This window comes from Geotrypetes seraphini, chromosome 9 (assembly GCF_902459505.1).
Source record: "Geotrypetes seraphini chromosome 9, aGeoSer1.1, whole genome shotgun sequence".
NCBI classification, from domain to species: domain Eukaryota; kingdom Metazoa; phylum Chordata; class Amphibia; order Gymnophiona; family Dermophiidae; genus Geotrypetes; species Geotrypetes seraphini.
The window spans coordinates 82,370,246-82,396,822 of record NC_047092.1 but is presented as its reverse complement, the minus strand read 5'-3'; the positions used below and the strand labels follow the sequence as shown (position 1 = coordinate 82,396,822).

The 26,577-nt window shown below is 40.8% G+C and overlaps 1 protein-coding gene across 4 annotated transcripts in view; it reads right to left on the bottom strand.

Annotated features, from left to right (window-relative positions):
* Positions 1–26,577, bottom strand: part of WEE2 (WEE2 oocyte meiosis inhibiting kinase) — a 181,189-nt gene that overhangs the window by 82,386 nt on the left and 72,226 nt on the right. For 3 of the 4 annotated variants that reach the window (XM_033959701.1, XM_033959703.1, XM_033959704.1), the window contains 5 exons: positions 21,590–21,711; positions 12,996–13,142; positions 8,993–9,091; positions 5,979–6,064; positions 79–249 (listed from right to left, as the gene is read on the bottom strand). In XM_033959701.1, the coding sequence (XP_033815592.1) occupies positions 79–249; positions 5,979–6,064; positions 8,993–9,091; positions 12,996–13,142; positions 21,590–21,711 (625 nt within the window). The remainder of the gene's footprint in view (positions 1–78; positions 250–5,978; positions 6,065–8,992; positions 9,092–12,995; positions 13,143–21,589; positions 21,712–26,577) is intronic. The other variant, XM_033959702.1, reaches the window with a different exon arrangement.

The window sequence follows — 26,577 nt, the reverse complement described above, 5'->3', positions numbered from 1 at the left end:
CACTGAATCCCATGAATGGCTTAGGAAACTAAAATATTTGGCCTGTGTTTCCATTAGCTTTCTCTTATTGGCACAGACCTTTAACAGATCATAGAATGCATCAGAAATTTTCTGTGGGATTGCAGGCAGGTTACCACGGCGGATGCTGTGCCATCTCTCATCATTATATGGCAATGGATCAGCTCCTGCTGCCAATACAATTGTTAATCCAAGAGCAAAAATATCTGCCTTAGGCAAGTGGCAGAAATCCTTCCAGAGAAAAGACAGAGAAATAAGTCATTAGCATTAGTGCAATAATGGCATGGGTACTATGCAATCAATTTAAAAGAAAAACATGAAGCCTGGCACAGAGCACCAATATATTTGTAATGTGAATACCTACTTCCAAGTCCTGGTTATATTCTGCAGATCCTCCATTTAAAATAGTCCTCTATTCTACCACCATCTCTTGCCTTTTTAAAATGTTGCATGCTTTATTTACTGAAAATGATTTACTGAAAATGATTTACAGAAGCAGCCCCATGACAAACTGTAGATGCAGTGTAGGACACAGTTACAGTCTATCCAAATTGAGCTTGGCAAGACAACTGCAGCAAGCCCTACCAGCCAGAGAGTGGCACTAGAGACAAATCAAAGACTGCTTAATAAACCTCAAGCTCAAGTTGACAGTCTCTTTGCTACTTAGGAATGCCATTTGCACAGAGGGTTTTCAGGATTTTACCTGTGCCTTTTGGGTAGTTTTAGAAGAACCTTATGAGGCACTGCTCAAGAAAAAAAGCCCAGAATTAAAAACTTCAGCTTTTGGAAGAAGTATAAATTCTAGAGTTTAGGGAAGAGCCTCATCTTCCTCCCCCAGAGGTTGTCCAGTAGAAAGGCATATAGAATCACACTAGATGGTATCCTGCTGTGGGGCCAAACCTGAACATTAACTCCATGCTCTATGGGCTAAAGGGAAAAGAGAAAAGTATAGGGGTCACCAGTCTGGACCACAGCTGCCCCTGCGACAGTTAGAGGCTTGTTCCCAAGGAAACTAGACCATGGGTGTCCAATATTGATCCTTGAGGGCCTTGGCCCAGCCAGGTTATGAGGATTTCCCTAATGAATATGGAAGAGATCTATTGTATATACTTCCTCCAGTGAGCGCAAACTTCGGACAAGGATGGAAGGAAGGAAGGAAGGCGGGAGGGAGCATGAACTTGGGACATAGGCTAGAAGACTGGAGGGACTAAGGGAAAGATACTGAGGTGGGGGGAAGGAATAAAAAGGGAGAATTGTTGGCCATAGGTATCTGAGTGAAAGGGAAAGAGCTGGTGTACATGGGGAAATGAAGAAAGAGGAAACTTGTTGAGCATAGGGAGGGGGAGAGAATTATTGGACATGGTAGGAAAGGACTGATGTAGAGATGCAAGGGGACAAGAAATGTTCAATGTGGTGGTTGCGAGCGAACAGTGGGATGGACGGAAAGGGATGCAAGAAGAGCCTCAAGGATGTGAAGAAGGTGGGAAGAATATTAGGATCAGACTTTGGGAGAGCCATTAAGGGGGGGAGGGGGTGGGTATTTTTGATTATAATTGAAACAAATCATTTTCATAAATAAATAAGGGAGGGGGTAATATTTTATAATATGATGGTCAATTATAGGATTTCAAGTGTATTTGAATGCTTAATTGATAAATATCAATATTGTACTTGATTTAAGATTTGAAATGAATAAAGATTTAAAAAAAAAAAAAACTTTGGGAGAGAAAAAAAGTTTTTCACTACTCTATGCTCAGAGGGAAGGCTTTCGGATCAGCCATGGGCAGAATGTAGGAAACACTGCCCCCAGTTTTGTGGAGAGAAACAAGATCTGAGCTACATACAAATTCAGCTTAAGAATGGTTTTAAAAACAGAACTTGTTCTTAATCCAGGGACTGCCTATATATCATTGGGAAAAATCAGAGAAAGACTGCTGTTAGCCTACAGTGGGACTCAAGTCTTGGTTATTGCCTGACTTGTGGGAAAAGAATCACCAGGTAATGCAACCATATGAGAGAGCAGAGCACAGACAATCGGCTCATATACAAAAAAACCAAAAAAGTCAGAGGAGTGAATTACAGAGTTTAATCTAATACAAACTGAAGAACTGGAAAGAAGAGAGGCTGTTAATGAAAGTGACTACTCTAAATGCTTTTTGTAAGGTATACATCACCTGTCCAAGGCTTGCTAAGACATATGAAACATGCACGTGAAGAGAGAAAGACCACTGTGCAGAGGAGACTGGGATTATAATACCATTAACACCAATATTTTTCACTAGGAAAGGTACTGAAAGGGCTTTCAAATACAGAGAGCTCTTCACTGGTAAGACTTTGCTGGGAAAGTGATAAAGTTAAATAGATAAGCTTAGGAGCTTTATTTTAAGTACTCTGCTCACTTAGCAGAGGAGTTTAAGGTTCCATGAAGCAAGATGTATTCTTGTAAAAATTTAAAAGTTATAAATAATAATAATAATAAAAAAGCAAGGGAGTTTAAGGGACAGTTTTTTTATCTTAGTATAGAAAGTCTCTTATCAGTGGCTTAGCGAGGGTGAGAGGCGCCCTCATCTCCACACACCCCGCTTCTTGCCTGATCCCGCCTATACCCCCATTTCCTTCCCTTGTACCTCTAGTTGAAGTTATTGCTTGCGACGGTCAACAACATGCTCCTCACGACCTCGTCAGATTTCCCTCTGACATCACTCCTTATGTGCAACACCTGGAAGCGACATCAGTGGGTGAGCCAATGGGGTTGCAAAGAGCATATTGTTCACGGTGGTCAACAACAACTTCAACTAAAGGTATGGGGGAAGGGGTGTGTGCATGTTGAGGGGAGGAATGGGAAGAGGCGGGAGGGTGGAGAGGAGGAGGGGGTGCTGGCACCCCCACCAACAAGGTGCCCCTACCCCTCCTTACTACACCACCATCTGTTATAGCTCATATGTAGCATTTTAAGGGGCTATTTTAAAATTGACATAGTATCAGTATAAAGCACAGCTAATAGACACAGGCAGCCTCAGTTTAGATCAATTCCCTCCCACCCATCCCTAGCCTTATCTGTGGTTTATAAGTCCTTGAACCAATTAGAAGGCTAAAAAAGTAATTAGGGCATCTCTATTAGCAACTAATTAGCTCTTAGATGTCTACTAAATCCTTGGAGGAGAGCCTACCCATTACATAATAATAATAAAAACTAAATATTACCTAGCCTAACATAACTAGTAGTCTTAGGGAACCTTAGTGTACATATTCCAATTCCCTTAGCAACTTAACAAAGAAATCACCAATATTAAGATGCAGGAAGCATGTGTGTGCGCGCCACGGAAGACGAGAGGGGAGAGGGGAGGATCACAGGAAGATTTGCTGTGAGAAAGAGTGATGTTTGATAGAGAACTAGATTTTGGAAATAGGGAGGGACAAAAATGAAGAAAATGGTGACAGAGGAGGGAAGGAGAGAAATGGTGAGCATAGAGTGGTGAGCAGGAGGAGAGGGGAGGGAGATTATGGCAGAGAAGAGACAAACTAGACATTTCAAAAGAAGGAAGAAAAATTGATCATGTAAAATGGATATAGGATAGAAAGTAAAGAGGAGAAAAAAAAAGTGAAAGAAAGAGTGAATAGACATAGCACAGGGAAATAGAACCAGAGATGTGGAGCAAGATGTTTAGAAAGCTAAAATCAAACAAAAAAGTAGAAAATCATTTGTGTCACCCCACTAAATACAAAAGATCCATATCAGGAGGTCAACTACAGCATATAGAGACCTAGGTGAAGAAAAGATCTCAGATGCACCACTTTGAGGATCATAAAGAATTCTCCTCTGCTTGTATTGTGATAATAGGTCTCTTTCATCGATCTGAAAACCTTCACCAATTAGTTGGCTGAAAAAGATACCGGCCCAATACTACTTTAATTTATTAATTAGTTTTAAATAGTTTAGATTTTAAAAAAATTTTTTAAAGTATTTTACAACGCACCATAAAAAATATGTGAATCATAGGGTGAAAAAACAATCTGTATGGCAGTCACATTCAATTTTTAGAGACCGCCACTGCAAAACTACAAAATTGTGGCTGTAACCAGGGATCTCAAAGTCCCTACTTGAGGGCCGCAATCCAGTCGGGTTTTCAGGATTTCCCCATTGAATATGCATTGAAAGCAGTGCATGCACATAGATTTCATGCATATTCATTGGGGAAATCCTGAAAACCCGACTGGATTGCGGCCCTCAAGGAGGGACTTTGATATCCCTGCTTTAATCTAATGTCCTATACAGAAAAAGCATCAAGCCACTTATCTTAATTTCAAGCAGCACGATCTGCATTCTCAGGACTGCCCGCACTGTGTCATCTTATCTATAGGTCCCATTTCACTACTTAATAGTCAGCTTCATCAAGATTCAAAATGGGTTCCTGAATTGATCTGTGTTCTGTGCGTTTAGAGAACACAGACCAAATCAGGAACCCATTTTGAATCCTGATGAAGCTGACTATAAAGTGGCGAAACGGGACCCATAGATAAGATGACACAGTGCGGGCAGTCCTGAGAGTGCAGATCGTGCTGCTTGAAATTAAGATAAGTGGCTTAATGCTTTTTCTGCATAAGACATTAGATTATAGCCACAATTTTGTGGTCTTGCAGTGGCAATCTCTAAAAATTGAATGTGACTACCGTACAGATATTTGTTCTTTCACCCTATGATTCACAAATTTTTTATTGTGTTTTGGATAATATTTAAAATAATTTAGTTCAAAATATTTTTATTAGTTTTATAGATAGGATAACAACAATAGAGAAAGCTTCCAAGGAAGCAAGGAAGAACCAGAAGTAGAACTCCCATCAAGTATATCAAATTACAGTAAGGAAATATTTCAGGAAGAAAAGTACAAAAGCATCATATCATACAGTCATCTCAGTGATACAATATATACAAACAAAAATAAACCGCGACTGTTTGATTAATTCATATACACTTCTTACCATTTATGTTACTATGCTAAAATCTTATGACTCAGCGATGACCATGTTTATTTAAAATAATTTTAAAAATATTTAAACTATTTAAAACTAATTAATAAATTAAAAAAAGTAGTTATCAGGCCGGTATCTTTTTCTGCCAACTAATTGGTGAAGGTTTTCAGATCGATGAAGGAGATCTATTACCACAATACAAGCAGAGGAGAATTCTTTATGATCCTTGAAGTGGTGCATCCAAGATCTTTCTTTCACCTAGGTCTCTATATGCTGTAGTTGACCTGACGTAGAAAGGTAAAATCACCAGATAACAAAAGGTAAGATATGATTTTATTTTTAGTTTAGAAAGGGTGGTATTGGGATCAGATTTGATATATCGCCTTTTTATGGGATAACTGAATTGAAATATATGTCCATTTTGAGAATTTATATCTGCTATGCATATATTGTACTATACAGGAAGAAAGGGGCCGCTTTATGAGATTAATCATGCAATTAAATATTTTAATGATGTACAGCCCTAATATTTTTATGAGAGAGAGAGCAAGAGAACATTAATCAGTCAATAAGTTACCAGTTTGAAAAAAAATAGCTTTAAGGTCTTAAATCTGTTGCCAGTTTTAGTTTTTATTCCTATGTCTTCTGATTTGTCAACAACTGTTAAGTTGTGCACTTTGTCCAACATTACCAAAGTATTTTCAAAGTTACCAAACACCACCCAGTCATTAATGGAGTTAACAGAAGTCTTGGTATCGAAGAAGGACTAGTCTAGGAGTGTGATGATGTTTCCCCACCACATGTCAAGATTTTCTGACCCTTCATCCATGGCTAACAAAAATTACTATGATCCTAACTCCAAGATCCCATTCACTATATTTATTTTATTAGAATTTATTTATTATAGGCTGCAAATCTGTCATTTACAGTTAATAAAGTCAAATAAGCATTTTAGTCGGTACCTCAAGATTATAAACTAGCATTCATACCTCTTGGAGAACCTCATTGGCCAAAAAGCGGCTGTCTCCCTCTTCTACTTGGGGATTGGAAATTGAGGTCACATGGCCAAGATCCCCTAAGATAACAGGCAAGCAGCAAATTAACTATCCAGACTACAGAATACCAGTTTGCAAAATGAGAAGTATGGGAGACAGAAAAAAAACCCTGATCCATCAGTGATCAGGTTCAATTTCTGTAACCTTGAAGGCCACCACCACCACAAAGTCTAGATGTAAAATTTAGAGCACTTAATTCATATAATAATTTAATATTTTCCAATTTCCTAAATAACCATCCATTGTGGATGTTGTCAGCCTTATACCCAGATATCATATTTCATTTTTCATTATGCGGAATAGTAAAGTTGATCTGATCTCCTCAGTTTAGTTAATCAATATAGCCTCAGCTTTTTGTATATTTAACTTTAAACCCTGATATTAGAAAAAGGTCTCTACTCCTGCAACAAAGGCAGAAGAGAGCTCTCCAGGTTTTTAAGATCACCGTGTCAATAGAACAGGGGTGAGAAACCTGCAGCCCAACCACAGCCTTGCATTGAAATTTATGCAGCCCCCAAGACCATAGGAAATATACATAGAAAATATCAACCAAAGTTTTGAAGATTTTAAAATACTGTATTCCACAACTATTTTTAGAATAGCCACTCTAATGATTTTTCACTTATCATAGGAGGTCTACAGAGCTCTGTGCACTTCTGAACTTGCATATTGCAGCTCACAAGGGATAATCCAGACATTCATGTATAAAAAAATAAGTTGCCCAGCCCTGCACTAGAACTTCGTTACTCTTGTCCTCTTTTTTACTGGGCTGATCATGTTGTGTCTAATGTGCTCTGCTAGGTGCTCAGTCATCAGGGCAAACACCAATGGTGACATGGGACAGCCTTGTCTTATCCTTCAGTGTGATAGGAATTCTCAGGTGAGCATAGAGGGCTTTCACCCATTTAATAAAGGCTTCTCCCAGATTAAAGCACTATAGTGCTTTGAATAGCAAGCCTCACCCTACCCTGTCAAAATGTTTTTTCTATATTTGAAGTCACAAAACTGCTTTGTTTCTCTGGCCTTTTTCAGGCAAAACAGTAGATGAACCACCCTTCTGGATTTTTGTCACCTAGCCTTTTACCTCAGATAAAACCCATTTGATCAAGGTGGACTAATCCTCACATGAGTTTTTCTAGTCGGGTATCTAAAATCTTTGAGATCTCTTTTGTATCATAATTCAGTAAAGCTATTGGTGTATGACTTCCACAGTAGTTAAGAGATTTGTCCTCCTTGTGCAGTACCACTGCATTCACTCTGTGCACTAAGTCCATTAACTTTCTCTCCTCTGCCCCAACATTAAACAGCTCGAGTATGAGGGCTATATTCTGGCGTATTGTTTTCTAATATTTAGCAGAAAAGCCATCCTCCCCTGAAGCATTTCGTTTGGACATTTGTTTGATGGCTGTTACCTCAGCTGGAGTTAGAGGCCTAGCTAGGCTAAATCCACAGGTTTATTATTTATTTGTTGGGATTTATTAACCACCTTTATGAAGAGATTCACCCAAAGTGATGAACAGCTTTGGAGCACATGCTCCATTCTTTTGGTCTTCTAACCTGTCTGAGATCTGATTTTCTCCAGTATATCTTGTGTTGTGCTTATTTCCTCCCACCATTCTTATAAGACTGCAGATGAACTCTTCTGCTTTGTTGACCCAAGCAATCAGTCTTTCAAATTTTACCTCGATTTTGCTTGTAACACATTGTAGAATCCTGGGTTTTTTTTGCTCTTTGTAATCTTCCTCTTCTAAAAGATTCAGGTCTGCCTCTCCAATATTCTTGACTCAGTCAACACAGATATAGGGAAAAATAAAGAGGTATTTTGCAAAATTCAAAGAGGGAGATCAAATCTCAAAATGGTGAGGTTTTTGGGGGGCTTGACCTTTTTTACCTCCAGGTCTCCAAGCATAAACCTTCCATATTTAAAGCTTAATATAAGTGCTAAATTTGGTTACCTTCTTTGATTGATGGAAGTGATTTTTCCTTTTCTCCAATATTCTCAGCAAATGGTTTCAGCAAAATCAGTGGTGCCCCCAATGTTAGCCCTCCTATGGGTGGTTTAATTGGAAATGTACAGGTCTTTGATTGCTTTAGTTGTTTAACCCTTTTTGGCATTCCTTCATGGTTCAGATGGCATCATATCTTCAGATCAGGGGATTAAAACCAGGGCTTGGAGCTCCTCTCCCACATCTGGTCTTTTTGATTGCCAGACTGGAAGGTAGTGTCTGGGTACCATTAAGATTGCTAACAGTAAAAGATCAAAAGAGGTGCTAAAATATTTTGGTTCTTCTAAATTATGTAACTTTATTGAAGGCAGCCATTAGGAAAGAGAGACACTGCAGAGCATATCTCATTTCGTTTCATAGACTAAACCGCATGAGACAATCGCGTGCGGACAATGCCAGGCAGAATCACGTGCAGGACATCAGCACACTGGATTATAAGTCTTTTAAAGCACTCCAAGGGGCGTGTAGGTGGAGAGTGGGGAACCCCCCCTCCACTTTAGTTAGAACTGATAGCGCTCCCGTTGGGGGAGGAGATCCCCCCATTATAGAGGAAACAACGCTTTTTCCCTAATTTTTAGAGAACAATTACACTTTCCTTGGTAATGGGTACCCACCCCACTCCCAACGGGAGCGCCAACAGTTCTAAGTAAAATGGAGGGTTCCCCCCCACACACCCTCAGAGCGCTTTAAAATACTGTTTTAATCCAGCGCGCTAATGTCCTGCGCACAACTGTCTGCCTGGCATTGCCTGTGCGTGATTGTCTTGCACGGTTTTGACTTGTCAGGCTCATTTCTCACTGATCCTTTTTAAAAGACTTGTGCCTCCCATTTTCTTATCAGTTTAGCTTTACAGATTTATTTTGACTAGATATCCAGTCAACTGTGAGACATTATGCTCATAGTTCTCCTAGTACTTACATAAAATGAGCAGCACGAACTCACCAATTTTATACACCACTTTACTCGAGATATCTTCCTCACTATCGCTCTCATTTTGACTGACGCTTCCTTCTGTCAACTTCTGACAGATGAACACATTACCTGTAAACAGAAACATTCCTAGCATCACCTTGTCAACCGATTCTGGCCTCTAAGCACATAGGAGGGGATATGTGTACTGAAGTGCTCTTACTTGAAGGGCACACCTATGTTTTCAAAGGCCACCTTGAGGGCTACCAACAAGTAGTGCTTTTGGGATATTCCTAATGAATATGTATAATGCTATACCAGCGGTCTCAAACACACGGCCCACGGGCCGCATGTGGCTCTCCAGGTTTTATTTGCGGCCCGCGGTCTGGAGGCCATCATTCTCTTCCTTTTGGAGCAGCAGCCGGCTCATTCGTTCAAAGCCGCGGGTTGGCGGCTCCTTGCGCTATCCACTCCTGCATCGGAAGCCTCTCTGATGTCACAACATCAAAGAGGCTTCAGACGCAGGCGCGGATCTCGCAAGGAGCCACCACCCGCGGCTTTGAACGAACAAGCCGGCCAGACACGCTGCTGCTCCAGTGGCGTACCAAGGGGGGGGGCGGTCCACTGTTCTCTTCCCTGCAGGGCCGACCAACTCTGGTGGCCCGACGTCAATTCTGACGTCGAGAGGACGTTCTGGCTAGTCAATCGCTGCCTGGCTGCCCGGAACGTCCTTTCCGACGTTAGAATTGACATCGGGCAGTGAGAGTTGGTCAGCCCCGTGCAGAAGAGAAGCAGGGAGATAGCCTGTTTCCGATAGCGGCAGCAGCAGCAGCCTATTCCGCGGCGGCGGTGGCATGGGGAAGGGCAGGAAGGAAGGAAGAAAGAAAGAAGGTGGGGTGGGGACAGGGAACCAGAAACAAAGCAAAAAATGGGGCACGGAATCAGAGAAAGACAGACAGAGAAAGAAAGAAAAAGTTGGGGGAGGGAATGAGGTCTGGAGGAGAGGAAGCATACAGGAGGCTGAAAGAAGGGAAGAAGTATTGGATGCATAGTCAGAAGAATAAAGTGCAACCAGAGACTGATGAAATTACCAAACAAAGGTAGGAAAATGATTTTATTTTTAATTTAGTGATTGAAATGTGCCAGTTTTGAGAAAGAAAAGATATTGAACTTTAAATGTGAGTGCTGCAGAAAAAAAATAGAGTACTTGGAGGGCCGCAAAAAAAATAGTTAATGTCTTATTAAAGAAATGACAATTTTGCATGAGGTAAAACTCTTTATAGTTTATATATCTTTCCTTTTAACTGTTAAAGGAAAGTTTTATAAACTATAAAGAGTTTTACCTCATGCAAAATTGTCATTTCTTTAATAAGGCATTAACTATTTTTTCTGCGGCCCTCCAAGTACCTACAAATCCAAAATGTGGCCCCGCAAAGGGTTTGAGTTTGAGACCACTGGGCTATACAATGTGGGTAGTATGCAGGCAAATATCTCATGTATTAATTAGATATACCCTCAAGTACTAGGAAACAATGTTATTGTGATAGTACCATCACCATGAACTTGCAATATAGATATGTAGTGTATCACTGCTACATCCAACATAAGACCATCGACAACCACTTCAGTAAGAATATTTACATAGCCAAAAGCAAACCATTATTCCTATTTGAGGTGTGTTATTTCAATAGTTAACCAAGAAATTCCACTCATATTTAAAGTTTTGAAATTTCAGGACACAGCCCTATCAGTTCAGATTCCATAAAGGCCAGTGTCGATGTAAATGCTTCTTTAATCAATCAAATGTTATGATTAATTTTGTTAATTATATTCTTCCTTTTTTGGTGAACTCCAAGCCAAGTGTTAAAATACTTTCTGGGCAGTGTTCCAAAAACAGATCTATAACCAAAAAGGCCTACCTATGAATTTCTGCAGGGGCAATTAAAACATTTAAAATTTTTTTTATTAATCCATTATCCACATAACAACCAACCATATTGTTCCATTAGGTGGTTGAGACTACTATAAGTACCTATGAAGTATCTGCAGATACCCCCCTACTTTCAAGGCTTTTGCCATTCACTAATGACCAAAGCTGCCACAGAAAGCCTGCAACCCCTCTTCCCACCAATTATCTGAAGTTTCTGCATTTCTTTTTTTTTTTTTTTTTAATGGGGGGGGGGGAGGGCAGGCAAGCTAAGCATGTAATTTTAACCAGAGTTCCATCATCTTTGTTCATACCCTATCAATCTTTTCTCCCTTGGATTTCTTTTCTTATTTCCAACTAATTCAGGCAAAGTTGGATGTAGTTTGATCCAGCTAGAAGTTAAGTCACCTACATAGCAAGCCCAAGTACTATGAACAGGGATTCAAGAGCAACACTTTTCTGCAATATCTCAATTTTTAGGAATTTTTCACACGGTCCTCATTTACCCCCCCCCCCCCTCCCCACACACTTTTACAAAACCACAAAAGCTCTGCGCTTCTCCCAACACTCAGAGTTCCTAAGAGCATCAGGAGCAGCACAGAGCATTTAGCGTACCAGCTGTCGCTAAAAACTTTTTCCGTGGTTTTGTAAAATGGGGGGTTAATTTCTTGGATTAACAGACCAAATAGGAATCACAACTGTACATACTGAATGGGCCAAATATTATTATGCTTTTTATGAACTCATCACCTGCAGCAGGTTTGTGCTCTCAAAAGGAGGAAAGAAAAAAACCCAAGAAAGACATGGCGATGCTTGAGAAGGTCCAGAGAAGAGCTACGAAAATGATAAAAGGTATGGAGGACTGTTCATACGCTGACAGGCTGGACAAGCTGGGGCTCTTCTCCCTGGAAAAGAGGAGGCTTAAGGGAGACATGATAGAAGCTTTCAAGATCATGAAGGGCATGGAGAAAGTAGACAAGGATAGATTCTTCAAACTATGGGGAAGCACAAGAGGGCACTCGGAGAAACTGGAAGGGGACAAGTTTAGAACCAATGCCAGGAGGTTCTTCTTCACACAAAGGGTTGTGGACACATGGAACACGCTCCCGGAGGAAGTGGTTGGGCAGAGTACACTACGGAGATTCAAAGAGGGATTGGATGGATTCCTGAAGGATAGGGGGATTGAGGGATACAGATAGGGTAGATATGAGAATGAAAATAGTATAGATAAAAACAAGGGGGCTATAGGGCTAAGGCAAGATAACTTGACAGGTCATGGACCTGAATGGGCTATAGGGCTAAATCAAGATAACCTGACAGGCCATGGGCCTGATGGGCCAACGCGGGTGCGGACTGCTGGGTGCGATTGACTTCTGGTCTAACCCAGCGGAGGCAAATTCTTATGTTCTTAACAAATTAGAGGAGAGGAGTGGGAGGAGCTATCAAAGCAATAGTTCTGAACCCTTGTTTTTGTGACTTTAAAAGCTTAAGCTTTCCAAAATAACCACGAGGAAATGCAAAAGATAACTGCATATACACATGGGCCCTGATTCTATAAAGTCCACTTAATGTTAGGGGCTGATATAGGCACCAATTCTATAAAACTTAGAAACTCAGTATAGAATCATGCTTAGTCAGCACTCGGCATCCTAACATGTAACCGTCCCCAATTATGACAGGGTTTTCTATGCTTAAAATTAGATGCTGATGTCGAAGCTTAACAGCTCCTGATTCACAGAGAAGCGCATAATTCTAAAACATACCCATTATCTGCCCCTAACCATGTCCACTTTTAGCTTAGGCACTTTAGGCTAGGTGCCTACTTTTTATAAAATTTAGTTTTTGAGTTAGGTGCCTAACTTTCAATTAAGTCAATTTAAAGCTGGATTATGAGGTGTTTAGTGCCAATATAGGTACCGATTAAGCCTATTGCTCAATTAAATTAAGCACCAATATTGGTGTCTAACTTTAGGCGGAATTTATAGAATCAGGGCTATGGTGTATGGTGTAGTGTTGTCCTTCGCATGACCATATTTTAGAACCACTGCAGTAGTAGGGTGAGAAGGGAGAGTAATAGCATAAGTATGAATATATGATGTAGGTACTAACTTGGTTTTATGTCCATATGAACCAGACCAGAACTGTGAATATATTTCAGTCCCATAGATACTTGCAAAAGAATTTCCTTCAGTTCCATCTCAGAGAAAAACTGCTTCGTCTTAGCTCTTTCCAAAACCACATCCTGAAGGCTCCCACCTTTAAGGAGAAGAAAATTTGAGATCCAATTAGTAGCAGAGACTTAACTCCTTTGACCTCCCCTTGCTAAACAATTTCAATGACCATTTGATCTACAGAACAAAATACTAGGTATCCTACTGTTATAGGACAGTTTATCCATCATAAGCATACACATGATTAAGTGAGAGGTACCAAAGGCTGCACTAGAAGAAGCAGTTTAACAAAAACAGATCTATGTTGCCCCTGCAGACCTGCAAGAATCACAGTTCATTATACATGCTTATTCTCAAAGAATGACCAGAATATCCTTTACTTGAAGGTCATTCTAGTAACCAGGATGATTTTAAGCCTGAAGCTAGTAAATGAGACCAACTTCTCCTTAGAAACATAGAAGATGATGGCAGAAAAGGGCCATAGCCCATCAAGTCTGTCCACTCCATTAACCCTCCCCTAACCACTCCTAAGGGGTCGCTCACAGGTGGTATCACCTCTATACTGCCCTCGTAAAGATCCGGCGTGGGCATCCCATTTATTCTTAAAATCTTGTATGCTGCTGGCCGCGATCACCTGCTCTGGGAGTTTGTTCCAATGGTCTACCACTCTTTCTATGAAGAAGTACTTCCTGGTATCCCCATGAAATTTCCCACCCCTGATTCTCAGCGAATGTCCTCTTGTGGCATGTCCTTGTAGTGTCTCAATCCAAATACCTTCTTCCTCCTCTCGCCGCACAGCTGGAAACCCATCTAGCTTTAGCTCAAAGTCACTAGATTCCAAGACAGTGTTCCTGGTCAATTCCCCTCTACACTAGAGATTGCTGCTTTGACTGAGTGATCCGAGAACTGGATTTTAGCAAAGCATTTGAAAGTGTTCCACACAGGCATCTAATAAATAAACTGAGTGCCCTCAAAATGGGCCCCAAAGTGACAGACTGGTTAAAGAACTGGTTGTGTGGAAGGCGACAGAGGGTAACAGTGAATGGAGATCACTTGGAGGAAAGGGATGCTACCAGTGGTGTGTCTCAAAGTTCAATTCTTGGGTCTGTTCTTTTTAACATTTTTGTAAGCAATATTGCTGAAGGGCTGCCAGGTAAGATTTGCCTCTTTGCAGATAATATCAAATCTGCAATAAGTAGACACCCCTGATCACTAGGTCCTTCCTCATGTTATTCACACTAAGCTTGAAGAATGGTCTGAAATTTGGCAGCTAAGATTTAATGGGTAGTATGCAGGCAAATCTCTCATGTATTCATTAGATATACCCTCAAGAACTAGGAAACAATGTTATTGTGATAGTACCATCACCATGAACTTGCAATATAGATATGTGGTGTATCACTGCTACATTCCTTGTATTGATTTATCCTTAAGAAAGTCTTCCAACTGGACTGGGTCTAGAAACACATATTTATCACTTGCATATGATAAGGCATTTACAAGGAAATTTTAGAATCTCCGGAACTCATTTATTGTAATTATGTTGCTGCATGGCAGGCAGATCTCAACATGCCACTCTCTGAGACTATCTTTAAAGCCTTTGTCCTAGCAACCTGTAAAGTGACCGAAAATGTAGTTCACTGGGAGATACAATCCAGATTTGCTCTTTGACTGCATATCTCTTCTAGGAAGGCACATCTCTTGCCTGCTGTCCTAAGTGTACCGCCTCCGAAGCCACTTTGGGGCACATGTTTTGGCTCTGGCCTCTGATACAGCATTTTTGGGACTCTGCTCAGAACCATCTCCTCCCTTTGGAAGTGTGGTATGAAGCTGGAACTACAAATTTAAACATAACACACAGAAGATGTAAAGAAAGTATATTAGGAAAAAGAGGATAGGGCAGAATGTGATGCTAGTTACTTCAGTCAGAACATCAAGAGGCAACAAAAGGCAGATCAAGGGCGATACATATCTCAAAAGAGAATTGTCAAGCTCATATTTAAATCTAGTGGGAGTGTAAGGAATCAATGAACAGGACAGGTAGAGGGACACCAGTATCTTATGTATCAACTTAAGAAATTTGAATGTGATTCTATACGAGACAGGTAGTCATTGATCTGTGCAGAATAGTGTGATATGGTAATTTTTTTGAGCCAGTGATTAACTGCTGAATTTTGAACAATTTAAAGGCAGCTAATATCCTGTAGGAGAGACTTGTAGTAATCTTGGAGTAGGTAAGAATGTATAAAGCTTTCATGAACAAAAAGATGTTGCACCAATTAGGGTGTTTTGTTTTTTAGCTTAAAGAAACAGGATTTGATAGTGTTGGAACATGCAGCCAGAAAAGCTCATTGCATTATCCAAGATGGTCCTAAAATTTTGATTTGAGGGGCTGAAGGTACCTGCTAAGGGAGTACCTATTAAGATGATGGGACTGCAGGAATGGGGCACCTCTTATGTCCTCTGAGGAGCCCCTTTGTGTTGTCAGGGTAGAGTTTAAGTTTATATAGTTGGAGCCAGTCAGCTATGTGGGGAAAAAAGTTTTGATCGAGGGTGGCAATCTCTTCGTTATTGTCTCAATTTAATCTTACTAATATAGCGCTGTGTATGTCTGGTAGCGCTATAGAAATAGTTTTTGCTTAATTCTTTGAGTTTCTATTTTTTATGCTAATACAATCATATTTGCAATAAACAGTATCTATCATAAAACAAATTATATAAAGAAATAATATAACAAGGAAAAATTAAACATTATGGGGTTCTTTAATCAAGCCGCGCTAGCGGGGTTAGCGCAGACATTTCATCATGCACTAATCCCCGCTGCAGGCTAAAAAATGAACGCCTGCTCAATGCAGGCGTTAGCGACTAGCGCGGCAGGCGGTTTAATGCGTGATATTCCATGCATTAGACCCCCTACTGTAGTTTGATAAAAGGACCCCTATGTCAACTGTTAATTAGCCCACAATCACTAGAGAAGGAGTTTCAATAGAACTGAAGATTAATTTAGTCAATCATTAATAAAGGAAAACAGACAGATAACCTGAAGTGGACCCAAACCACTAACTTCGAGCTTCTATTCCTGAATATTGATAGATGTACTTGCCGAACTCATATTTCTCTAAAATAAATCTCGATAATTGTATAGAATCAAAGAAAATATATCTGGCGCCCTTGAAATTGAATCTTAATACAAAAGTGACACCCTATTTTAAAACCTGGGGTCTCAAAAGCAAAAATTGTTTCCTCTTTTTTGTGTTACTCTGGACACATTCTTATTTTGTGGTTCAGAAACAAGACATCTTTATATTTGAAAAACAATTTCAGCAACCACTATCTGAATCTAAAGCTAATTGAACAAACTATGTAGCAAATGTAAGTTGTTCTGAATCTGACTTCTCTAATAAATTCGTTAAGTCCAATACATCAATTGCGGGTTCCTTGTGATTTCCAGAGATTTCTTCTTTTCTGAGGAAATATAATAAATTTTGGAAATAGGCAGAAAAGATTCTTGTGGGGCTTTCAGAATCTCCAGAAGATATTATATACACATGTGTATTGTTGAAACAATAATTGCTTTGGGGAAATTAAATCAATCTTAAATTTTGTCTTCATGTTATATTTTTCAGAACTTCCATCTTTTAAAATTAATATTCCCATTTTCTTTTATAAGGATCTGATTTTGTGCTCCAAGAATTTCCAGCTTTTTTTTTGTTCAATTGATTTTTTTTTCTAGCTTGCCCACTTTTTGTTACAATGTTAGTGTTTCAGTTAACATCCCAGAGCGGGGGTCGGCAACCCGCGGCTCTTTTTCACCTTTGCCGCGGCTCCGGTAGTATGTCACGCGGGCCGGAGACTTTCAGTGGCTGCGGCGCGCTCCTGAAGAATGGGAGGCGCGGAGGATGACGTGTGATAGGGGCCGCCGGACCAATCAGCAAGCAAGGCTTTCATCTGTGTACATGCTGAGCTCACTGCTCAGCATGGCTATTTCCCGCCGCGACGCCGGACTTGTAAGCTGCATGCCTGCATCGCCAGAATTTAGGTAGGCTGTTTTCATCCCCGTGGGAGTCCCGTGGGTCAGGGGGGCATCCCCGTGGGAGTCCCGTGGGCCAGGGGGAACAGGGAGACAGAAAGAAAAAGTTGGGGGAGAGAATGAGGTCTGGAGGAGAAGAAACATACAGGAGGCTGAAAGAAAGGAAGAAAGATTGGATGCACAGTCAGAAGAAGAAAGTGCAACCAGAGACTCATGAAATCACCAAACAGCAAAGGTAGAAAAAATGATTTTATTTTCAATTTAGTGATCAAAATGTGTCTGTTTTGAGAATTTATATCTGCTGTCTATATTTTGCACTATGGCTCCCTTTTACTAAACCGCAATATCGTTTTTTAGTGCAGGGAGCCTATGAGCATTGAGAGCAGCGCGAGACATTCAGCGTAACTCCCTGTGCTAAAACCTACTATTGTGGCTAATTATATGGGGGGCCTGGACTCTGGCACATTATATGGGGGGCCTGGACTTTGGCACATTATAGGGGGGGACTATGACTCCTAGCACAATGTAGGGGGGAGCTATGGCTACTAGCATATTGTGGGGGCTCCTATTGGCTACTGGCATATTATAGGGGGGCCTGTGGCTACTGGCACATTATATGGGGGGCTTATTGGCCCAGTAATGATCTATGGGTGTCCAAGTTCAAATGCTTGACCGCTACTCTTGAGGATGTTGCCCATCAGAAGGCCATTATGGCTCAGAATCATAAATGGACTGATATTGAAAACCTTCCTAAACTGGACAAACTTGTATTCGAAACATGGAATGCCATCCCCAACACTTATATAAACATGAAAAAGTATGCATTTGGAGTGCTGTCGATCTTCGGCTCCACATATGTATGTGAGCAGGTCTTCTCCAACATGAACTATATTAAAAACAAACATCGATCACACCTCACAGATGACAGCTTGCAAGCCTGTGTGAAAATGAAGGTGACGTCTTACAGCCCTGATGTGCAGACACTGCACTGAGGTTCAGGAGCAAAAATCCCATTAACCAGCTAAATTAAATATTTTAATTAGCTATTAATGTGCAAAAATATATTTTACATTGTTAAGTGAAAAAGTCCTTTTTTTCTTCAGATTGACAGCTAACTGCATGATCCTGTATATAGCATTAAGATAAGAAACAATATATGCAGTGTTAGATTTGTTTTATAATGGTTTTGCGGCTCCAAGTTTTTTTTTCTTTTCGAAAACGGGTCCAAGTGGCTCTTTATGTCTTAAAGGTTGCAGACCCCTGTCCCAGAGCAATGAGTAGAGAGTGTTTGAATTTGAGTTCCCAGGGATACTGCTTCCCAAATAGAGTTTAAATCAATAACAGAGGGCTTTTCCAAAGGAGCTACTGTATAATTAAATTTCAGTTCCTTAAGTTTCACAATACCTGCTTGTACAGTTGTCGATCGTAGTTCTTGCATTTCCCCTGCCCTTTCCAGGGTTCCCTGCGGCAATAATTGTATCAATGAAGCAACTGAAACTTTCCAGACTGCGCAGCTGTCTGAGGCAGCTGCTAGACTCCCCTTGCTCCCCATATCCTGCTACACCAGTCGGGGGAGTGGCTGCACCAGCTTGGTACGCTCTTCTGGCGAAAAGCTGGTTACCTTGAAAGAGGTGCTGGGGCTCTCCGATATGCCACCACCTTGTGCCAAGGATTTTCTATCCAGCTCAGTTTTGGGACCACGCTCAACAAACACATCCTTCGAACCAGGCAATTGCTTTACACTGGGTTCCAAAGGGAAAACCCGGATCTTAGATTTCCATTTCACCATTGATAATGGTTAAGTGGCATAAGCGCATTCAGCCAAATGGCTTCAGGCTGCCATCTTGTTTAGACTCCCATAATTAACAACATAGAAACATAGAAATAGACGGCAGATAAGGGCCACGGCCCATCCAGTCTGCCCACCTAATGACCCTCCTCTACCATTACCCTGTGAATAGATCCTACGTGTCGATCCCATTTGGCCTTAAAATCAGGCACGCTGCTGGCCTCAATCACCTGAAGTGGAAGACTATTCCAGCGATCAACCACCCTTTCAGTGAAAAAGAATTTCCTGGTGTCACCACGCAGTTTCCAACCCCTGATTTTCCACGGATGCCCCCTTGTTGCCGTGGGACCCTTGAAAAAGAAGATATCTTCCTCCGCCTCTATGCGGCCCGTGAGATACTTGAACGTCTCGATCATGTCTCCCCTCTGCGCACCTCAAGTGAGTATAGCTGTAGTTTATCTAGCTGCTCTTCGTACGGGAGATCCTTAAGTCCCAAGACCATCCAGGTGGCCATTCTCTGGACCGACTCCAGTCTCATCACATCCTTGCGATAATGTGGCCTCCAGAATTGCACACAGTATTCCATGGATCTATACAGTGGCATAATGACCTCAGGCTTACGGCTGACAAAACCCCTGCGTATGCAACCTATGATTTGTCTTGCCTTGGATGAAGCTTGCTCTACTTGATTGGCAGCCTTCCATGTCCTCACTGACAATCACCCCTAAGTCTCGTTCTGCTACCATTCTTGTTAGGATCTCGCCATTAAGGATATAAGTCTTGCATGGATTTTGGCTGCCCAGGTGCATAACTTTGCATTTTTTGGCATTGAAACTGAGTTGCCAGGTCCTAGACCAGCGCAACTCAGCTTCAATGCCAAAAAATGCAAAGTTATGCACCTGGGCAGCCAAAATCCATGCAAGACTTACACCCTTAATGGCGAGATCCTAACAAGAACGGTAGCAGTATTTAAAGAGTAGGTAAGGTTGGGCAGACTGGGTGGACCATTCGGATCTTATCTGCCGTCATCTACTATGTGTTAGTAGTAGCATTATCTGAATATCATCTGCATAAACAGAGTGAAGCTGAGTAATTGCAAGTATTGGAGTGATGACAAAGATATTAGCGAGTGTCTGTGCAAGGAAAGAGCCTTGGAGGATCCCACAGGGAAGCAAGGGAGAGTAGGAGGCAGTTATTTATTCACAGTACAGTGCTGGTTCGATCTGATACTACCCCTGTAACTTTTGCCTGCATATTCTCTGCATCTTTTTTATTACTTATTATTACTGACCTTAAACAGAAATAGTTTAAAAAACCCCAAAACAAAAACCCACAGAGACCTTTCAACATTTTTTATAATAATATTTCCAAACACACCCAGGTTGTATGTGGACTGTTAAAAAAAGTTTATATTTTAAACATGTATTTATTAGCAGCTAGTTCTATCTGGCAGGCTGCATATACACTCATTCTTAGGTCCTAGTAGAAACACATAGCCAGATGCATCTGGCAGGCCACATGCTCTTGCTGATGGGTCAGTGAAGCTGACTAATAGTAGGGGAGAGGTTAATGGGTACCAGTAACCTGTTACCAAAACATCCAACATCTCAGATCTTGCTGGTGTTTGTAACCCTCTTCCCTTCTCAGTCTCAAGCCTCCCCAGTTCTCTCTCTCTCTCACTCCCAACTATAATTCTCTTTCCCTCTAATTCAAAGCCAGACCCCTAATTATGTCTCTCCCCAAGCCTTCTCCCACATGTAATACCCCCACCTCTCATTCTTCCTACCCCCATGGTACCTGTCAGCTGATTCCAATGACCGTCAACCTCCTGTGGTTTTCACCCCACTTGAGCTAGGTCTATCTGCCCTCCCTATCTTCATCTCAGGCAAAAAGAGAAGCACATATAGTGTTGCATATAGTGGCACATCGAGATGTCTCTGCCTTCTCTTATTCCATTCTCAGCCCAACTATGCGACACCCCCTTCCCCTCCCATGCATGCATCTGTACAACCCCACAGTTCAAATAAACAGCTGAATCTAAGACAGTGGAGGAAATGGCAACCTATTTGTAGTTTTTTTCCACTTTTTCCTCCTCTTGCTAGATGATATCTGCAAGGGAAGGGGAAGCTACTGATGCTAGAACTCCCCTTAGGAGTAGCAACAGTTGACTATTGTGGGACATTGTAGTTGGTTTCACAATGGGATAGATATTGGATGTGAATTCAAAAAGGGATCTTGCATGTTTAATTACCTGGGAGGATGAAGACAACAATAATCTTCTTGGATGGGGAGTAATATTGTGTAGGTAGTCACTCTTATTGGAAGTTGGGATATGTTCAAGACTGCATGGATAGGAGATACTGAACAAATTGGATAGACTAGTTGATTTTCTGCTGACTTATTTTGCTATGTAAAAGCAAAAACATCAATTCCTCAGAGCTGCATTTAGCATCACATCTCAGTGTCCGCTTAAAAATAAAATAAGTTTGATGGTATGGTTCCACAGCAATGTTCAGACATGTGGCTAGTACAGTTACATGATTCAATCAGCAAGGAAAGATTGCATGCAACTATGAACAGCCATCTTACTAACATGTTCAGCATCATGTCCCCTATACTAGTTATACAGGAGTTATCAAAGACAAAAACATTTATCAAAGACAAAACCATTTCTATATACTATCTCCATCCACCTTTCCCCCTCAATTCTCACCACTGCAGTATTCATTCTGGATGATCATGTGGTCATCTTCAGCCCAGGCAGAATAATATCGTACTACATGAGGATGATGTCCAAGCACTGCATGGGCATAAACTTCCCTCAATGCCAGCTGCCTACATACAAAACAGCAATGAGATTAGAATGAGTACCACTAGAAACTTATGAGGTGAAAGAGAACCACATACTTCCCCCCTCTTTCATGCCTGCCTCAAATATTCTGCTGAAGTCAAAGCTTTCTCTATATCTTCACATGGTACTCAATATCATTCAGTGTCACATCCTATTATGTAGAAAAAGTATAATGTTGAAAACAATTTCACAGAGAGTAACTGTCCCAAATACTTCTCTCTCTTTCTCTCTCTCTGCTGTTAATGAGTTTTGGTATATGAAGTTTTCAAATTCAGGTCTTACTGTGGTCCAGTTTCCTGGTGTTATGTAGCAGAGTAAGCAGTTTAGTGAGTTTTTTTTAGAGTGGTGCTTGAGAGATGGCAGGCAAGGAAGTACATTTGTGGGGTGGATGTTTTTTCGAGTATATTTAGGGTTATGGAGTCCTTGATTAAGATTGCTAATCCTCCTCCTCTTTTTTTCTCTCTGCGGGTCACTGTTATTTGTATTCCTGAGGGCAAACTTCTGTTATTTTTGGATCTGCGTCTGAGGTTAACCAGGTTTCTGTGAGGAAAAGGTAGTCTAGGTTTTCGGTTTTTATCCAGTTTTTCATGTGTTCTGTTTTAGGTCTTAAGGCTCTGATGTTTAAGTAGGCACATGTTAGGGTGGTGATATCTGTTTGGAAATTGAGTCGTTTGAGGGTAGATGAGTGTTTTAGGAGGAGGTTGAGATTTGGTCTTGGGAAGTGGTCTTCTTCTCCAGGCTAAGGTGATGGGATGTTGAGCGCTGGTTTGGTGGTTTGAGCTTCTAACTATTGGGGTTCTCCTGTTGTGGTGTTGGATTTTGTTTGCAGTGGAGCATGTGGGTGGGACTGGTAAGTTGTTTGTTACTGCTTTCCAACTGGTAATGAGGAGGATTATCAGTAGGGTGGCCAGGGTGTGTGTTTGTGGGATTAGCTTCATTTTGTGTGGGGGGTGGGGGCGACTAGTTGGCTGTGAGAAAGAATTATTTTAGTGTAAATGCTGTAGAGAGCCTTGGTGGTATGAGAGTATATGTTGGGAGTGAATAACTGTGGTTGGGCGTAACAGTTGGGAATGAAAGCTGTGGTTGAAAGTAGCAGTTGAGCACACCCTGAGTGCCTTCTGCACTGCTCCCGCTCTGCCTCTGCTCCCGGTCCATGAAAACATAAGAGTTAGTTCTTTGTGTTACCAGACACTTAAAAGGAAACTTCAAAAAATTTGATGTTATGTCCATCTGTAAGTCTTGATCTTGTGTTAATGGCGGTTGTTCTTGTTCTTTGGTGGGAAGGTAACTACCAAGGGTTAAGTGACTTGCCCAAGATTGTCAAATAACTTACTGAGCTTAGCACAGGAAAAATACCGACAACACAACCTGATACAGATAAGCTCAGAGTCTCAAAATAGCCAACCACCACCACCAACCCCCATTAGCCCTACCTCCCACCCTCCTCACCCCATCAGAGCAACAATATTGGATGACAAAATCCAATAATCAAAATAATTCAAATAGTGCATACAACCGCCCCCCCCCCTTACACACAAAACATATGATTCAGCAGTTCAACAGGCAACTCTGCACCAGGGGAGTCATAGTGTTCTAAAATGGTTCCCAAGTACATTGAAAGGAGCACCCCCAACGTAGAGGAAAAGTTGGAAATACTTGCCCAAGATTATATAAGAGGCAGCAACAGGATTTGAACTGGGATTTCCACCTTCCACTCAACTAGTTTTTAATCCAGTGAATCACATTTAGGTCCCTCAGCTGTCTTCTCCAATTTTAAAGCTCTAGTCTCTCTACTTTTTCCTCCTAATGAAGTTGTCCTTTTCCCATTCATTTTCATTATCCTTCTCTATACCTTTCCTAATTTCAATACTTTTTTGATAGATGTGGTGACCAGAATTGCACACAATATTCAAAGTATGGTTGCACGGAGTAAACAAAGGCATTGTAATATTTTCAGCTTTGTTCTGTTCTTTTCCTAATAGTTCTTAACATTCTATTTGCTCTCTTGGTTGCCTTGTACATTGAGCACAGAATTTCAACATATCTGACACCTAAATCCTTTTCCTGGGCAATGATTAATAAAGGCTTATATACCACCCTTCATTTGAACCATCAAGGTGGTGTGCAACAGCTCAAGAAAAGGGAAAAGGAGAGAGGAAAAAGACAAAGACAATCATAATACAGATAACTTAGCTGACAGTTAACACGCCACTGACTTAGGAATCTCCCGAGAACATTAGTTGGAACAATTAAGTTTTAAGAAGCATCCAAAATTTTAAATAAAGAACAGGAGTTGAAGCGGGTTAACCGACGCTTAAATCCCTGAAGAAGCTTAATTGCGAAACAGGGAGCCCTGTTGGATTGTGTGGAACCATGTTACCAGCAGTGATGACTCTTTAGCTGCTGTGCTGTATGCCTATGCTCCACCCTGCGGGTTTTTCCTGCTTTCACATCTCAGCACTACATCAAAGAACATTTGGAAGATTACATTTTCAGATAAGTGATGATATTGAAAGACATTGAAAGACTGTTATTTTATGTAATTCCACTTATCTTGGCGTTTTTGACCGAGGATGTTCTGCTGGTCTCAAAGTGGTGATTTTGAGATTAGCTTGTCTATGTGGGAAGTTTTTTTGGAACCCCTATTAAGACACCGAGGTCTTTTCTCCTTTTTTTTCTATATCTTGAAGGTAGTACTGAATAACATTGGATGCTGTTTTTTGATATATAGTATTTAGACTTCATTTCTTGTTAGTATATGTTTTTGCAAGGTATAATTGTCATCGAGATGTGTCCTCTTAATGGACTGACAATTGCATCACTATTTTGGGATTATCTCTCATTTGTTTCTAAGAAGTCTAAATCGTGATTCCAGTGACAATGTGGCGAAACTTATATTACCATACACTGCACCATACGCATGGAATAAACTGCCTGAATCCCTACAGCAAGCTGTCTCGAGCAGTGTTTAAGTCCAAGTTAAAAGCCCGTCTCTTCGAGACTGCTTTCAATTCCTAACTCCTCTCACCTTAGGTTCTGCATCTCCAACCATATGTGTCATGTCTAACTGAGTTAGATTGTAAGCTATTCTGAGCAGAGACCATCTATTAAATGTCAAAATATATAGCACTGCATAAGCCTTTCAGCACTATAGAAGTGATAAATAATAGTAGTGGCAGTTGGAAAATCTTCAGAGAGCTAAGAAAGTGAAAATAGAGTTTCCCTGTTACTTCTTTGTTTTCCCAGAGATCTTGTTCAGAAAATATTAAGTCACTTAATTCCCCCCCCCCCATTGCCCCAGGTACATTAGATAGATTGTGAGCCCACCAGGACAGACAGGGGAAAACGCTCGAGTACCTGAATAAATTAATGTAAACCGTTCTGAGCTCCCTTGGGAGAATGGTATAGAAAATTGAATAAAGAAGTTTTGACTCAAGACTGCTGATTCTATTAATTTCAAATATATATTTGCTTCAAAAGAAAACTGCTACCAGTTCTGACAGTGTTGATATGGATGTGCTAGAGGCTGTGTCAGAGACAAATCTGACTATGTTTTTAGAAATTTCATAGGACAGCTTCAAGCAACATGCCACACTTTTGGCAACATTGATTTGTGATGCTGAAATTTAACAGATACTTAAGGCATATTTTAAAAAGAAAAATGAACATTTTTGAAGTCAGAAATTGCAGATTTTCCCTGTTTTGGCTAGAGTCACTCAAATGAAAGAGGAAATTTTTGGAATTAAATCTCATGTGCTGGCCATTTATTTTTTTAAAATTTTCATGTAATGTTTGATAACATTGCAGAATGTTCAATAGGTTGGGTTTGTTTGGGTTTTTTTTACCCAGGTCAATTAGAAAAGATTTATGTCAGATAAGAGTAAGATATCTGATAAACCATAAGAGTGGATTAGTAGAATTTAAGGATTTATAAATAGCAACTTATATTTACACTAAAATGCTATTTTTCCTTGTTGAATGCTCTCTTTATAGAAATTTATCTAACTAATGTAGTTCATGATGTGGGCTTGGAGAATGTAGTCTTATGTTATAGGGACTTTTTCCCCTTTTCCTGAAGAAACTTTTGAAAATGCTTCATTTCTATTTTGAAACCATTACAAAGAATAATTAACCCCCCCCCCCCCCATCTAAACAGAAGCATTATGATTGATGAGGCTTAATCTCTCCATTGCTGTAAGTCCAAGCTGTTCCAGGTTGCAGTACGTAGGGCTATGTCTCTGTACATAAAGGGTTGATCTTGGCATAACACCATCTGCGTCAAAAATAGCAATAGTAAAATGGGTCATAAGCAAAAGCTTTAATAAATTGACAATGCTAAAGAATTAAAACAAATCTGGAGATTAGAATTGTTATAGACCAATTTATTGTGTAAATGAGGCAAATGGATTATTTAGGGCAGGGGTGCCCAAAAGGTCGATTGCGATCAACCAGTAGATCGCAAAGGCAATGAAAGTTGATCGTGGAGCCCATCCCGGGCTCCGTGATAACACTCACGTTGCCTTCGCATTCTACCTGCTTCCCGATGCCGTAAGAGGACGTAGAAGTGCTGGACCGACCAGCCTTCCCTATCCGACGTCAATTCTGATATCGGAGAGGAAGTTCCTGGTTGGCCCGGAGCTTCCTCTCAGACGTTAGAATTCATTAGGGCTATCCTGAAACCCTGATTGGCCTGGTGGTCCTCCAGGACAGGGTTGGGAACCACTGCTCTATAGAGCATCAGGAAGCAGGAGAGCTCAGAACTTAGCGGAGGCTTGGGGGTGGACAGGGAGAAAGACAAAGAAAAAAAGGGGAGCAGGGAGATAGAAAGAAAGAAGGGGCAGGGAGACAGA